The sequence below is a fragment of the Coloeus monedula genome (genome assembly GCF_965178545.1).
Source record: "Coloeus monedula genome assembly, chromosome: 3".
In the NCBI taxonomy this organism is placed as follows: domain Eukaryota; kingdom Metazoa; phylum Chordata; class Aves; order Passeriformes; family Corvidae; genus Coloeus; species Coloeus monedula.
In genome coordinates this window covers 35,100,305-35,116,118 of record NC_138783.1, presented here as the reverse complement: position 1 = coordinate 35,116,118, position 15,814 = coordinate 35,100,305, and the positions used below count along the sequence as shown (strand labels likewise).

Genomic DNA, 15,814 nt, shown 5'->3' with positions numbered 1-15,814 from the left:
TTTTCCCAGTTGTATCCCTCCTTGTTAACATAGGTGCTGTGAATCCTAATACATGTGTGTGTCCACATGGGAATGTGTTTGTGTGCACGTGTGTGTGATGTGAAATGCTTCCATCCTCTCCCACCCCTAAACACCATCAAAATGAACCATATTGTTGGTAGTTCCTGATGCAATAGTGCTTCCAAAGGGGAAAAAAGAAATGCTTGACTTGGTTTCAGAAATCAAAAGATGTGCATAGTTACCAAAGTCGAGGTGTACCAACTACAAATGTGCAATGACAAGCTTAGAACAGGACCCACCTCCCAGCCAAGTCACACAGTGTCCTAACAGTGACCTCAGTAGGAAGTGGACCAAATACTCTGAGCTTGATTTTGCAAGGTGCGTGTGGCCCTGATCTAGCAAAAATGCTTAAGCCTGTGCTTAGCTTTGAGCACGTGAATAGTCCTACTGGAATTGGTGGGACTGAATGGCATAGGGAAGGGTCACAAGTGACTCCAAGTCAACAGGCTACTTGTGTAAGAATTGGGGTCAAGTGCTGAGCGCCTTGCAGGATCAAGCCCTATATGAGGTTCAAGAGCTGGGAACTTCTCTAAAGCAATCAACACACTGAGCTCAGCCATTGAAATTGATCAAAATGTCCGCGTGGGCACAGGAGGTGGCTTAGCTCCCCTTGACAGAGGGTCTCCATGTCAAAAGTTTATACCTACAACTCGTGCTCTGAGCACACAACAGATTTGCTTTATATGGTAGAAGTCTTTTTGTTCCTACCCTTTGACCCATCAGTGTCCTTCATGGCTTCAAACACTTTGTGTTGTACATTCATCAAAATTCACATTGACTGCAAAGAACATAAATGCAACAAAAACAGGAAAGCCTCCAAATAGTATATTATAGTTTTCTTCTAAATATTCTCCCGTTGTAATCAGAGGTGCAGTGGCTAATTTATAATTTTTCCTTTGAAGGAATCCAGATGAAAGGCCCAGATTGTTCTTCAATTACAAGTTTGCATTGATTATATATATCTTCTAAGCTATCTCCTTGGACAATAGCTGCAGTAGAGAAAACATATCAATATTTCTTTTAATTGACAGATACAGCATCCAGTGTCAGCAGATTTTCAGCATACTCATAGATACTGATGGAATGAGAAGGAATACTGGTATACTGAGATGTTGATTATGGAAGTGTCATACCCCTGAGGATGATAACTAAGTTCAAATCAATGCACCTGCCTATGACAGAGAGCCATCCCACTGCTTGTACTGAGAAGACTGAGACAGGTTAATTGAGAGAACTAGCAGTTTTGTCCTGGGGAGGGCAGCACAAGGGATTCCCACTGTTGGAGGTCAAGCTTTAAATTTTATTTGACTTAGAACCTACTTCAGCAGTGGGCAGCAGCAGATTTACAACCTTTCTGATCTAGTTATAATGAGTTCACTCTTGGCTGCCAAGGTTAACAAGATCAGGCCCAAGCTGACAGAAGGTAAAGCAACTGTAACACAAAGCACAATGGTTTGCCCCTTAATTTGCCTTGGCATAGATACTCCTTCAGGACATCAAACTTTTCAGGAGTCAAGTGCCTTGAATTTCAAGGAAACAATATTCTCAAGCCAGAAGTCCTTACTCTGGGCACACTATACTGATAGGTACTCTAGGTCAAAGACAGAGCTGATCCAGTTATTTTGCAATAAAAGACTATATCTTAGAAAAAAAAAAGGTATTAATAAAAACATACCTGTGAAATATTCTCCAAATTCTTGTTCTAATTTAATTGCTCGATCATAGGTTTTCTTTGCTTGCTCCTCTGTGAGACGTTTATTCATTTCCCTAGAAACACGGAGGAAGTCATGAGAAAGTTTAGATTTTTACTAGAATGGCTTTCAAAAGATATGTTCAACAGAATCACAGATAGATTGAGAATGGTACAAGAATAAAGTGGTAAAATTCTTCCAACAGTTCATGGACAGCTTCAATATTTTCAATTTAATTTCATTCTTATGTAGTACAAAACTACTTCTTCAGACTAATTCCCATTTCATTTTTCTCCACCAAATTTTTATCTTGGGTTCACTGCTCTACATTCTCAAACAAAATACAAGGCCCGAGTCTGGTAGCTACTAACTGAGATAGACTTTGAGACATCAGGAACCCGTAAGTAGGTCTGGAATCCAGGATGTTCCATAGCCTGAGCACTCAGCACTCCTGCCTGAAGCTCCTCTGTATCTCCCAGACTCAGCTGGTGGTCTCAGATGAATAAGGTTGTACTGACTGCTTATTGGGTGCCAAGAAATAAAAAAAAACAAAGACAGACAGTAACATTCTGGTTTTTTTCAGTGTTTTGTTATTTTGATGGACCATTTCTATTTCAACAGAAGCATTATTTAATAACTTTAAGGAATGAGTTGTCTTGCCTGTGCACGCTCAGGTGTTAATACCACTGTATACTTACAATGAATCAAGCTCATGCTCATTCATTGCCTTACACTCATATGCCTGTAGATGTCCAAATTATCAATAATAAATAGACTTTGCTTGGTCTAGCTTTTTTTTTCCCAGCATAGATTCGTTTTTTCTTAAAACATGACAGGACTTTTCTGAGACAACTAGGAAAGCAAGAGAAGGGAGCACCTTGTGTTCTGCATAAATCTAATGTTATGCCTTGCACTGAATCATATGATGATGTGGTAATGGACTGTATACAGTATGCTATGGGTGATGCATATAGGAAATTATGGACATGATGGTGCAAAAAAAATGCTTTATGAAGCACAAAACAGTATGAACTTGCTACAGCTAATTCCTACTTGGCTTGTGAAAAACACTCTGGAAGATGTCCAGGATGCAAAAAGGTATTTCTAGAAATGGCTTAAAGCTGCCTACCTATATAAGTAACCATACAGCTGGGCACACTGCTTAGGAAAAATTTCCTTGGAAGTACTAATGCCATGGAGAAAGCAGGCTTACAAAATGAAGGCTAAGAAAGATTTCTTTTAAAATTTATGTCAGTTATTTGTAGATTATATAAATGGTTTTAATATAATCTATGTGTTGTCCTGCTAAATTTGTAACACTACTAATTCTATTTATTGGAAAGATTGCTATCTAATCAAGTTCAGGTGGACTTTGCATCAGCTACACCTACTTGAACATCTCTTTAGGTGACTGAACCAAAACCCTGTCTTGCAGTGGGACATACCACTGCAATTTCTTAGGCAAACTTAACATTTTCATCTTATGGGCATTTAACCAATATTGTAATGCTAACAACATCCTCTCCCTTTCAGATCTATTTCTGGTAAATTTTTGAGAAGTCTTCCTCAAGATCTTTGAATAGCAGAAAAGATAATACAAATAAAAATATAAGCAAGTGTTTAAAATAGGAAGTACTTTGAAAGAGGTAGAAATTTGCATTACACTTTCAGGTTGTAGATTTGCCTGGGGTATAAAACTGTGCTAGTTGTATTCCTGACTCTGCCCATTCTGTGCCCTTATAAGAGAGGATGGAGAAGGCGGAGGACCACGATGAAATAAAATTGCTGTCATACTGCAGTCCTTTCTATTTCTTATTTCTTAGCTGGGGGCCTGCACAGCTGGTGAATTCAAAATACAGTACATATTTTCCAAGGTTTTCCTCCTCTCCCAGTGAAAAGCTCACCCAGGCAGGTTCTTTCTTACTTCCATTTCTCATCCCCATGATCTCACCACTGTCCTCATTCCTCTAGAGAGAGAGGCTGATTGAAGGGTATGAACAAGGATGCCTCTGGGAGTTAACCAGGTGGAGTCATGTAAGACTTGAAAGAGAGGAAGGGAGAAAGGAAGGGAGGAAGGGGTGATGGAGCAGTTTATTTACAGCAGTGGCCACGTGTTCTGACTGCTTTTACATCCAACAGCACCTTATAGTCATTTACTGCTGTGGTGATAAGTGTTAATAGGGTATTTCCGGAAAACCTGCAATAACCAGGTTTCAAGTGCAGATGCAAACTTGATTTATGCTCCCTTCACTCTTCCACTCTCAGATGGGTGCAAATGAGCATATGCATAAATGAAAGACTACAACTTTATGTGCTAATTTTGATGAAAGATAAATCTTTAGTCTTTGTTTCTCTGCATCTCGTGATTATAAATTTTTTGTCTTTTGTGTTTTGACTGCTATTACAGTAGCTTTCAATTCATTTGTATGAACAGGAGTCATTGCTATGGCAGATAAACCCATAATTTTTTGTGTTGCAGTAGGTACATATCTAAAAAAGACTGAATCACAGAATCATTTAGGTTGGAAAAGACCTCTAAGATTGTCAAGTCCAACCTTTGACTGATCACCACCTTTTAAACTAGATCATAGCACTAAGTGCCACATCCAGGCATTTCTTGAACAGCACCCTTGTTTTATTGCCCTAAGTGAAATATTAGCATTGCTTTGGTTCAATAACAATGACTGTCATAATATTTTGCATCTTCATTAACACCATTCAGTCAATCTATTCAAGGATTTGCAGTTCTAACATCAAATCAACAAAGCCTTTATGTTATTGCCACTTTTCTGGCTCTGCCTGGTGTATTTTTTAGAGTAAAGGTCACTTTTTTATTTACTTTTTTTAAAAATCACTCCAGAGGCAATGCCAGCATTAAAAAAATAATGGAAATGTTTTATGAATGGGAAAACTGTATGTTAAGATCTCTGTTAAAACAATCAATGCGTAACGCAGGCTATCAGACTACCCTTCCCATTCTACACAGCAACAAAATCAGAATATTATTGAATTGTAGGGCTGGAAGAAAAGTCAGGAAGTCAGGATGGTGCTGTGCAAGTACCACATATTGTGCATCATTTCTTGTAATGTGGCAGGACATACAACAAGCTCATTGCCAAAAGGCAGGGCTGAGAAGAATGCACATTCCTGGGATGGGTCATGTTTGCATTCTCTGGCTCTGTGACCACTGGCTGTGAGCACACTGTTACCATCACCAGACATGCATCTGTCACAGGAGACGGAGTGCCAACATTTTAGCTGTCAAACACATACCTATGGCACTACCTGGCATTTGCAGAGCCTTGGGGGAGGGCAAGGCACAGAATTTAAAATTTCAACCCTATCACAGCAAATTAAGCTGATAGATCTTGCATAACTGTAAGTTTACATGGAAAACAACTTGAGAACCATGTATTTTATCCTGAGTTTTAACTCCGGATGAATATCAATTCCATATTTCCTCCTCAGCCTTCTCTCTGTGGCACTAGATATTTCCTGCTCCTCCTTCACCAGCAGAGTGGAACCCAGAATCAGGCCAGCACTCCAGATGAGGCCTCATCCACACCCAGTAAAACAAAATAGCTGTCTATTGTGTCCTTACAGAACACTGATATGAATACAGCCCACAGTGGCAATTTCTTTTTTTGCAACCACATTATCCATCCATTCATATTCCTGTGTGATCCACCCCAAATGCCAGATGCTTTTCTGCAGTGCTATAGCTAAATTATTCCCTGTTTGTACTCATGCATTTCATTTTCTCTCCTTTGTCTGTGCTGAATTTCATCTTACCGATCTTACACTGAGTTTTGATCTTATCCCCCAAAGTGTGTGCCACCTCGGACATCCTTGGCAGCATGGAGCCGACTCTTTCATTCCTCTGTTTGCCCCTCTCCAGTCCCATGGCTCCTTGCCTATCCTCTTACAGACCTTCAGGTAAATGAAGGGCTGGTGAAGAGGAACACACCTCAAGTCTGACACAGGTTTAACCACCTGGTCTGTGCCCTTGATCAGACTCTAAACCCCAGGAGCACCCATGGATGCATGGGACAAGCCAAGCTACATGAGTGAGTCCCTGGTGAACTTGTTGCACAGGTTGGAGCAAGTACACCAAGCACTGGCAGGGAGTCCTTCATGGTCCAGCACATAATCCCACTTGTCCCAGTCTGAAAGGTTCACAGCTATGGCTTGTTCCTTGAGATACCAGGATACAGTGGATAACAGGCTCTGAGGACACTCTTCCCACTTCCTCTCATTATTACTGATTTTAGAGAACAAGCAAAATGTAGACTCAAGACCTGTGTGGTGCCACTTGAGGCTGTACCCAAAATACAAAATGCTTGAAGAAATTTATACTCACATCAGAGGCTCCCATGATTTGGGCTTAATGAAGATAGCAATGGGATAGAGTTGTGCAACTTGTAGTCGTTTGATAGCATTTCCTGACACATCAAGTATACAGTGCTTGCCCTGTTGGAAACAGATGAGCATGTGTTTATTTTTGCAGACTTCGCTGCAGATCAGCCAAGAGACAGGAAGCAAATCTGCGATGCAGTGCCCTGGAATGGGGCCATTACTGGCACACCAGGGAAGGGGGAGCCTTCACTGTGCTTCACTACTCTGCATACTTTCCTTTGCTTTGATGCCAGTATAAATATACACTGGTGATATGGGAACAAACTTGGGGTTTATTTTCTACTGGGATGAAATTTACAGTGGCAGGAGAATTTTCTTGAGATGAGGAAAATCACTTCATAAAAGTAATAGGATGTCCATGTTCTTAGTGATTAATTCAGTCCTTGTTTATATCAAAGACTCCTTGCGTCACCTGAGGGAAATAATTTAATCTTTCTGTGATTTGTTCTTTTGCCTCTTTGAAAGTGATTTAGTTTATCTACCTGTCTTACAGAAGTAGAAAGCGTAGAGGAAGAGTAGAGGCTGTTTTGAGGAGTACTTGAGGCACTGTGTTAGAACCCTGAATCCATGGCACTACAGCCATGTACAGAGAGTGCCAAGGATGATGTCATTCAAAGTCAGAGACTCCACTTGTGGAGTCATTACAAAGCCTATAAATATTAGGATGCCGTTTTGCAGCTATTTTATATTTTTGGCAGAGAATCATGTGTGAGACACAATGTGGAAACAAAGCAGATCATGTTGCACTGGCAATAAAACTATTGCCAACCTACCCTTTCTGCCACAAATCTCACAGACTGGACACTAGTTCCATATAAATTATCATTGTACTGCCCAGCTTCTATAAATTTGTGCTCTTGGATATCTTTTTCCATTTGTTCTCTTGAAATGACAAAATGATAATCTCTCCCATCCACTTCATAGTCACGCTTTGGCCGTGTGGTATCTGCATGAAAAAAAAAAGACAGAAGATCAGGAAGTCTGGAAAAAAATTTAGTGCAGAAAATGCAGCTGTGGTTTGATCAGTGGGCAATGCTGGGTCTGCTCTAAGTGAAGGCACTTCACCTCTAGATCTTTGGCTACTACATATTATTTTCAATGGAGCTATGACAATAAAGTTGTCTTTTTGTACTAATACCTTCTGATGTTTACCTCCAATCAATACAGACTTAAATAAAATTAGAGTTTACTGGAATTCCACCTTTTGCAGCAGAATCACACACAAACCTCAAATATAAAATGCATTTCATATTTTAAATTTAATGTTATTACTGTGATAAAATGAATTGTCATCTCATCAACTCAATTTAGCCTTATTTAGAAGCCTGATTCTGTTCTCATCTCTAGTGGTTTTAAGTTAGTGTATTGCCAGAGACAACCATTTAAAATGAAGTACAACTGCAATCAGGGCCTCAAATAAACAGCAAGCTCTAATGTTGCGAGATATAAATACTCTGATTAATTCAGGGTCCAACATTGCTTTCTGATTCAACAGACTATATCTCACACAAATCACAGATTACTCCTTATATTTATTGGTGGATGCTGTGCAATTGAGTTGAAACATTTTACATTTTACCAGTATTTCAAACTTTTATCTTATTTAAGAAACCACAGATTGATTACTAAACTGAGTTAGTGACTAGAATTTTTCTTGTTTTAAAGTGTCCTAGGGCTTTGGAGACAATTCTTTTGAGAATTTTTTTCCAGATCTTCACAACCTTTTTTTTTTTTTTTCTAATTTATTTGTTTTTTCCCCTTTTCTGTCTGATGAAAAAATGACTTTTGAGAAACTCAACTATGTATAGTTCATGGATGCTGCTTTCACAGAAATGTACTTAATGTGTGGCACCAAGAGATTCAGTTCACTCTGCTGCAGAACTAGGAGTAAAATCATACTTACGTGGTACACAAGACCCAAACTTATCAGGGAATTCAGATATCAAATCATCATTGATCCGATCTTTCATAGGACCCAGAATAATAACTGGCCTGGTGTAATTAACTGGAAAACAAAAAGAAAGGCACATTTAGATGATCTTACTGGCAATAATAAATGAATTTACCCAAATATGTGCTAACCAGGGTTTCTGTCTTTATGTATGAAGTGAAAACTTAGGTGCACATTTTATTAATGGGTATTTTATTTATTGACATGAAAAAGGGAATGGAATGAGTACCACTGCAGAGCTCTGTGATGGTCCATGCACATGTCAAATGACTATGTAGAAGCATACATATATTTGCTATTGCTCAACAAGGCCACTCAACAATGCTTGCAGATGGACTCTTCCATGAGGCATGGAAAGGCTATTGCAGCATTTTTTTCTCCTCAAGTTATGTAAGTGAATCCCCCATTAAACCGGATGGATGTGCTCCCATTTTAAGTTGCCTTTCCATAGGTTTGTCTACCCTGGACAGTGGCACATAACACATGAGAAGCAAAATAATAAAGGCTTTCCATGTAACAATATTGCAGTAAATCTAGAAAAGCTACATCAATATTTTGTAGATCGATTATTTACTGTACTAGTAAAGCCCGTGAGAACGTGCTGGGGAGAGTCCTAGGAATATCAGGAAGTGGGGGCTGCCAAGGAATACTGTACCATCAGGTTTTTTTCATTTGAAAACAGACTGAGTGTCTAAGAAAAAGAAGCCACAGAGAAACTGGGACTGGCAAAGCAAGGCTTACTGCTCTGCTGGCCCTCAAACCCTGAAACAAAAAATATAAGGAAGAGTGATAGAAAAGAAGATGAAACTTACTTTCCTGTCTTGTGACAGGTTCATAAGAAAGGATGCAGTCTTCTTGGCCTCCTGATGAGAGAAGAAAGACAAGAGATTGGAGCTGATAAGGAACATGTCAGGTATTTGATAAAATGCTTCACATAGAGACAGACCAGGTTCAACACTTCTCTCTTGATAAACCTCTCACCTGAACCATTCCAAAGTCCATCATAACTTCCATGTATGGAGACAGATTTTTCCTTCCCCACCCTCCCCTTCCATGTGTTTCAATTCTATTTACTGAAATTGGGCTTTTTTATTGACGGGCAACATGCCTTTATTTATGATTTGATACAAAGCTGTTTACAGGGATAGTGCAGAGATTTAAGATGCAATACTTTTCCTACTGTTAAGGCCCTAAAATGTTGCTGCAGAGTAAATCAACAGGCTACCTAGACAGAACAATTTTTATCCACAGAATATATATATTTTGGTTGATTGTTCTTCAGTGCATAGCCTCCATAGTCTAGTGTATTCACAGCCTAACATCTAGCTATGAGCTATTTTCTGATCCTTATCCTTTCCCTGAACACAAATCACAGACTCACAGAATGGTTGGGACTGAAAGGGACTTTCAGCTTCTGGAGATCACCTAGTCCAATCATCCCCTGTTAAAGCACCTAGAACAGGTTGTACAGGAGCATGTCTAGGCAGGTTTTGAATATCTTCAGTGAAGGTCTCACAGCATCATATTTTATACATTTGTTCTCCCTCTGCCCTGTTAGGACAGTGCTGTTTCCTCATGGTGACATTTAGGGGACTAAAGCAGAGAAATTTGCCATGAGAAACAAGTGGCACTATATGGACCATGACTTGGGTGCAGGTGTGCAGTCCCTATGCATCACTGTCCTCCCATCCTAGGGAGTGAAAAAGGAGAGGGAGGAGGATTCATCACCTAAAGCATGAATAATTCCTGCTCATTTCTCTTTCTGGGTCACTGTCACATATTTGGTACCACATGAGGGCTCTGGCAGGTTCTAAATACAACTTAGCAAAGTTTAAAGTGATGATTTTATTTTTGCTCAGTTCAGGGCTTGTCTCTGAGAAGATGCACAGATGGGATTTTGCAACTAATTTAGATACTACAGAAGAAAGAGTATCATAAGGCACACCAGTGCTTTTTAAAATAGACAGGGTTGCCTTTGTTTCATCTGCTTGCATGCACGTAAGCACCTGTGTTATATTTCTGGTGGGCTCCTGTCAAACCAAAGTGTGCACATAGAGGGGAAGAGTGCTGCCCTGCCTGATGGAAATACAGGATTTAGAGGGGTGTACACCTCACCCAGAAGTAGTCTGACTGCTGTCTGAGTTGCCCTCGAGGCTCCACTAACTACATAAACAAGCTTTGTGTTGGATGCAGTGCCTAGCTCCCAAGAAGGTACAAAATTCTTTGTGGTTAGATCTCAGGCTGACTCCCAGCCCATGAATCTACTACGTGTGTGTTATAGTATCTAGGCAGGAGTGACAAATGTGTAAGAGAGCTCTTCAAGTAAAAATAATGTTGTAATTATTGACAATGACGGAAACAGCAAATGAAAAACTGTACTGATGTGTTAGGAGAGAGGGAGAACTGATAGGACCAATTCCAGCCTAGCAATAGTGCTGAAGCAGCAAAAGAGAGAACATAATTTTTAATAAAAGGAAGAGATTAGACAGCATATGAGGATAAGGCCACATGGCATATGAGGAGTGTGGACAAGGGATTTTCTTTTCTGTTTGCAAATGTTTGATATTGTAATCACTTTTCTTTGGCTTTTTGCAAAGTTGGAAACCTAGAACTATTGTTACACTAGTGTTTATGCATCAGATGTATTGGTTTCCCTTAAGTTTCTCAGTAAATTTTAGGGGTGATGTAGAACTCAGTATGTCTCATTTCTCGAGAGATGAAAAAACCCACTCTCCAGGCTGGACAAGGATGGTCCTGCTTTGTCTGTCCTCTACCCCATGGGAGCCAAGGCTATATTTTTCAACAGCCTGAGAAAGTCAGTCTTGAGTTGGGCGATGAAGCCATCACATACCAACCAAATGGAGGGGAGCCTGTTTGTACAAATGCCATCTTAAACTTGAAAATACTTGTTTCAATAGCAAACAGATCCACAGCAGGAGTTTCATTGCACTAACTTCAGAAACCTGAGGCTTGAGTGCTTACATCTAAGCTAGTCCCTAGATACCTTTTGGACCCAAAGGCTGCCTTCAATAGGCAAGTGCTTATTCTAAGACATGAGTCATCTGACCTATTTTACATGTCTACTTTGTGAGAAGAGAAAAAGTCAGAAGGGTGAGTTTGTCTCTATTGTTCCCTAAAAGCATTTAGACAGCAAGGTCAGATGCTGTTTAAAAACCAAGGTCAGACATCTGCAGTTAAGCAGCAGAATCTCACGGGAGTGCCAGGGTCAATAACAATTGGAAGAAAACAGACAATAACTCTGAAACTATTGTTGTTTTTTTTTCTTCCTGTGGACTAATACTTGGCTTTGGCATAGATTTATAACCAGCACTGATAAGCCAGCACAGATTTTACTTTCTTTTTTGCCCAGTCTCTGGCAGACATGTCTCCATACTAAAGGTTTTGTTACATCCACACTCTCTGAAGGGTATGGGATAGGGAGAAAAACAAGCCTGGTTTCACAGAAGTCTTGTGAAAGTGCGGCCAGGTTAAAGGCAAAGAAAAATTCTCCAGCCCACTCAAACTGCGCTGAAGTTTTAGCCATTGGAAACGGTTGGAGTAAGTAAGGAGAAACTTTGAGGCTGACTGTGATGCACAGGAACTTAAAGACAAACATCTTCCTGAGGTAAGGATCTTCAGCCCACAGTTCCAGACTCAACATGGGAGTGTGGGGAGAAGCTGCACCATTTCCACAGCTTTTAGTTTCTGGAAAAAGGACTCAGGAAGCTTAAATTTCTAAGTGAATAAAATCCTGCCATGTACTGTCCAGACAAAATCCTCTAGGTCCTCAGAGGCTGTTTTGCATGTTAACTATATCAGATGGTACTCTTTAATGATCTCCACTTGGTCAGTACTGCATAGTTCTCAAGTAGTCCATAAGTATTAAGTATAATGAAGAGCTCTAGAGTCAATCAATAATCAGATTGCTATAACCTTGTGATGGCTTTGAGGGGTAAGACACAGTGTGAAATCCATCAGGACACAGGCTCTTATCATTTGCCTAAGCCTCATTTACCACTCACATTAGCAGCTTAATTAGCACAGGTTAGCTGTATTGATCTGGAAAATCTTTGTGACATTTAACAGATAAAACAAGAAGAGAAAAAAAGAAAAAGATCTTTCTGTAGGATTTTGGTATGTTCCCCTGTTCTTCAGTAAAATCCCATCAAGTCAAAAAAAAGAAGAAAATAAATAAAATAAGGAAACAGAAAAAGAAAAAGGAAAGTCACCAAAATGTAATATAATTATGGGTAAAATTATTGGAGAAATTTCACTCTCTCAGGACCACTCCCTGCTTCTCTTTGTTCTTGGTTTGCCTGTTGGTGTTTTCTCATGGTTGGGAAGAGAAGAATAACCTTGAGTTTGTTATAACTCATAACATTTATAAATGGGGCAGCAAGGTCCTGCGCTGTCAGATAAATTCCATAAAGAGCATTAATTTAATATTTTTGAGGGATTTTATAGGTTTTCAGATGGGTTTTGGGCTAACATATGAATTACCTGAGTTGTATTTGCAAGATCTTGGAGAAATCAATTTCTTGCTTTGTTTCTTCTGCACAGACTGCACTGGACAGTCAATATCCCAGCCTCTATTTGGTTCAAAATCCCTTTGCTAGGCCCCTATTTATGTGAATAAACACATGATTTTTGGAAATATCTTGATAGCTATGAAAAGCTGGAAATCCAATATGTAAAAAGATCATCAGTAGTCTGAGCATGAACTTATGACTGAAAAGTTGTCTACGGGCAAAGATCAATATAGCTGTGTGGGTACAAAATGAGACTGCAATACTTGTGCCAATTTGAGTATACCTGAATCATACAGCAATTCTGGGGAGCCAATGCAAGTGTCCTTATTAATCAATTATTGTAATAATCAGGACTACTTTAACCTTGTTCTGAATCTTCAAATCTCATTAGAAAAGTGACTTGCTAATTTGCTGACAGAGGGTAAATTTTTTTTTCTATCACTTTTTCATATTTTTAACTTTTAGTTATGTATTGCCTCTCTAGATAATTGGTGCAATCACAACCAATCATGCAATTAGACTAAATAGATGCGACAATGTGTGTGTAATTTTGATGACAGCTGTAAAAACCTTTACTGAACTATGTGTAAGAGCGTTACAACACATATGTAGGAGAGAGACTTGAAATTCATGCCCATTATGAAAATCATGTCTCGCAAAATAAAAACTGATGAGTCCATGGTAAAAAATCTGTCCTTACAAGCTTGGTTTGAAAAAGAAATCAGAACATTTTAAGTTACAGGGCTCAAAATAAACTTTCAATCATGGTTTGATTAACTGGTCCAGGGAGTAGTCAAAATTGGCTGTATGTGTCCTTATCACAAAAAGAACAACTTTCTGCTAGACCAGTACTTTATATACCACTCTGCAAACTTGACTTTATTGCTGAGAACGGGAACAAATAAACTAACATAGACTTCATAATAGCATGGCTGTGTGATTCAACAGCAGCTGTGTAGCAACTCAACTGCTTTAAGATGTAGCAACTCAGCTGCTTTAAGATCAAGCCAGCATTTGTTCCTGGCCCCAAAATACTATTCTTATTTATAAAGGGTTAGATTCTGCTCTCAAATGTGTCTGCAGTTCCCACTGAAATTAATGGAGCTGAAGGTTATCTTCTGGGAGAAAGAATATCTCACTGTTGGCTGCAGCCCTATTTTTCATAACAAACCAAGTGTTGAGGGCACTGGCAGAAGAAATCTGGTTTACTTTTTGCAACTTCTTGTTGCTTAGAAGTGGTCAAAGAATTTTCTCTTGAGACCACATAGGAAGACTTTCAATTATATTTTTGAAATAAAAAATATCTGACTTCTGTCAAAAAACTGACAGAACCCTAAGACATAAGGAATACTTCAGCCAAATACTCAAATTTTTAAGCAATATGTTTTTCTGAAAAATAATGAACACATCAGAATATCTCCTAGAAAAAGCCCAGTTGATTTGTAACCCCCCTATTCCTCACTGTCCAGCTTACAGCCTGGACATTTCTCAGAAGCCTTCAATATTGCTGGTTTGGAATGGTTCTAGGAATGATCAAATAGTACAGGTTTTGACACTAGCTACTTTTCACTAAATGCTCATCATGAGAAGCAAAAGTTAGAGAAATGTGTTAAAACAATTGCCAGAGACCTACTAGAAAAAATGCAGAACACCTCACTCTGGACTCCAACTGGCCTGTTTTTATAGGGATATATAAGAAGGTCTGCAGGAGAACACTCTGCACTTGCCAGTTGTTTCTTACCCACACACTTTTTCTGTGTTCTGGCCAAGGTGTGAATTGCTGATTTCATAGAATCACAGAAGCACAGAATCATTTAGGTTGGAAAATACAAGTATAACTCTGCCAAGTCCCACTAAACCATGTCCCTAAGCATGTCTTTTAAATCTCTCTAGAGATGGTGAATTAACCACGTCCATGGGCAGCCTGCTCCAATGCTTGATAACATTTTCAGTGGAAAAATTCTACTATCTAATCTAAATCTTCCCTGGTGCAACACGAGGCCATTTCTTCTTTCTGTTGGTTGTTACTTAGGAGAAGACACTAACCCCACCTCACTACAACCTCTTTTCATCTGCTCCTCATCAGACTTGTGCTCCAGACCCCAGCTCTGTTGCCCTTCTCTGAACATGCCCCTCAATGCCCTTCTAGTAGTGAGAGGAGCAAAACTGAACACAGGAGCTGAGGTGTGGCCTCACCAGTGCTGAGTACAGGGGGACGGTCACTGCCCTGATCCTGCGGGCCACACTATTGCTGATACAGGCCAGGATGCCATTGGCCTTCTTGGCCACCTGGCACTGTGGGCTTACGTTCGGCTGCTGTTGACCAGCACTCCCAGATCCTTTTCCACCAGGCAGCTTTCCAGCCACTCTTCCCACAATTCAGAAAGCAGTGGGGCAGGCAACCCCTTTCTTCCTGCTAATTTGCTGAGGAAACAGAAAAGAATAGAGGCACAGGGACAGGGTCACAACCCCGTGCAAATCCCTTGATTCCTCCAGCAGTTTTCTATTTGCCCCTCATGAATTTTCCAGCTTAACTTTTTTTCTCCTCTCAGTATGCTCCATGTCACCAGTGCACAGACTGAGGGCTAGATGAGTTTGCAAATCAACACACATGGTGTCTTTGTAAAAGAATTTGTAGTGCCTCACCTCGAACACACAGACTGCTCAAAGTGACACTACATCACACTGCAGAACAACTCTGCAACATGGCTGGGTCCAAATGGAGTTAATACAAACTCGGTTCTGTGGTGGTGGCTGACACTGGGCTCCACTCCCAGCTACCCAGATGTGAACAAGAACAGCAGAAATAGTAACTGCATGCTGTCTTGTTCTGCCAGGAATGTTACACTGGGCACTCATTATTTTTTTTTCCTTTAATAAGGAATAAATAAACCAGGAGGCAGTGAGGAATACTTTAGGAAATGTTCTAGGATTATGTCTGGTAATCACTCTTCCCACATCAGAGACGTCGATAAGCTTTTATAGTGTAGGGTCCTTTCTCAACAGTCCCACAAAGTGAGAACTGTAGTGAAATAAGAGAACTTCCTTTGACAGGCCTCATCTCTCTTATTTCCATCCCTCACAATTGTTGACTCCACTCTCTGATCACCTGCCTCTCACTGTCATCTGATTTTTCTGGGTTCCTGACACATTATTTTTCTAGGGGA

At 39.9% G+C, this 15,814-nt stretch overlaps 1 protein-coding gene across 8 annotated transcripts in view; it reads right to left on the bottom strand.

Moving 5' to 3' along the window:
* Positions 1-942: 942 nt before the first annotated feature.
* The window catches only part of DLG2 (discs large MAGUK scaffold protein 2), a gene marked incomplete at both ends in the record, with an annotated part of 992,680 nt that continues 977,808 nt past the window's right edge, over positions 943-15,814 (bottom strand). For 7 of the 8 annotated variants that reach the window (XM_082277305.1, XM_082277307.1, XM_082277308.1 and 4 more), the window contains 6 exons: positions 943-1,049; positions 1,736-1,827; positions 6,112-6,221; positions 6,941-7,113; positions 8,071-8,172; positions 8,931-8,981. In XM_082277305.1, the coding sequence (XP_082133431.1) occupies positions 943-1,049; positions 1,736-1,827; positions 6,112-6,221; positions 6,941-7,113; positions 8,071-8,172; positions 8,931-8,981 (635 nt within the window). The remainder of the gene's footprint in view (positions 1,050-1,735; positions 1,828-6,111; positions 6,222-6,940; positions 7,114-8,070; positions 8,173-8,930; positions 8,982-15,814) is intronic. The other variant, XM_082277311.1, reaches the window with a different exon arrangement.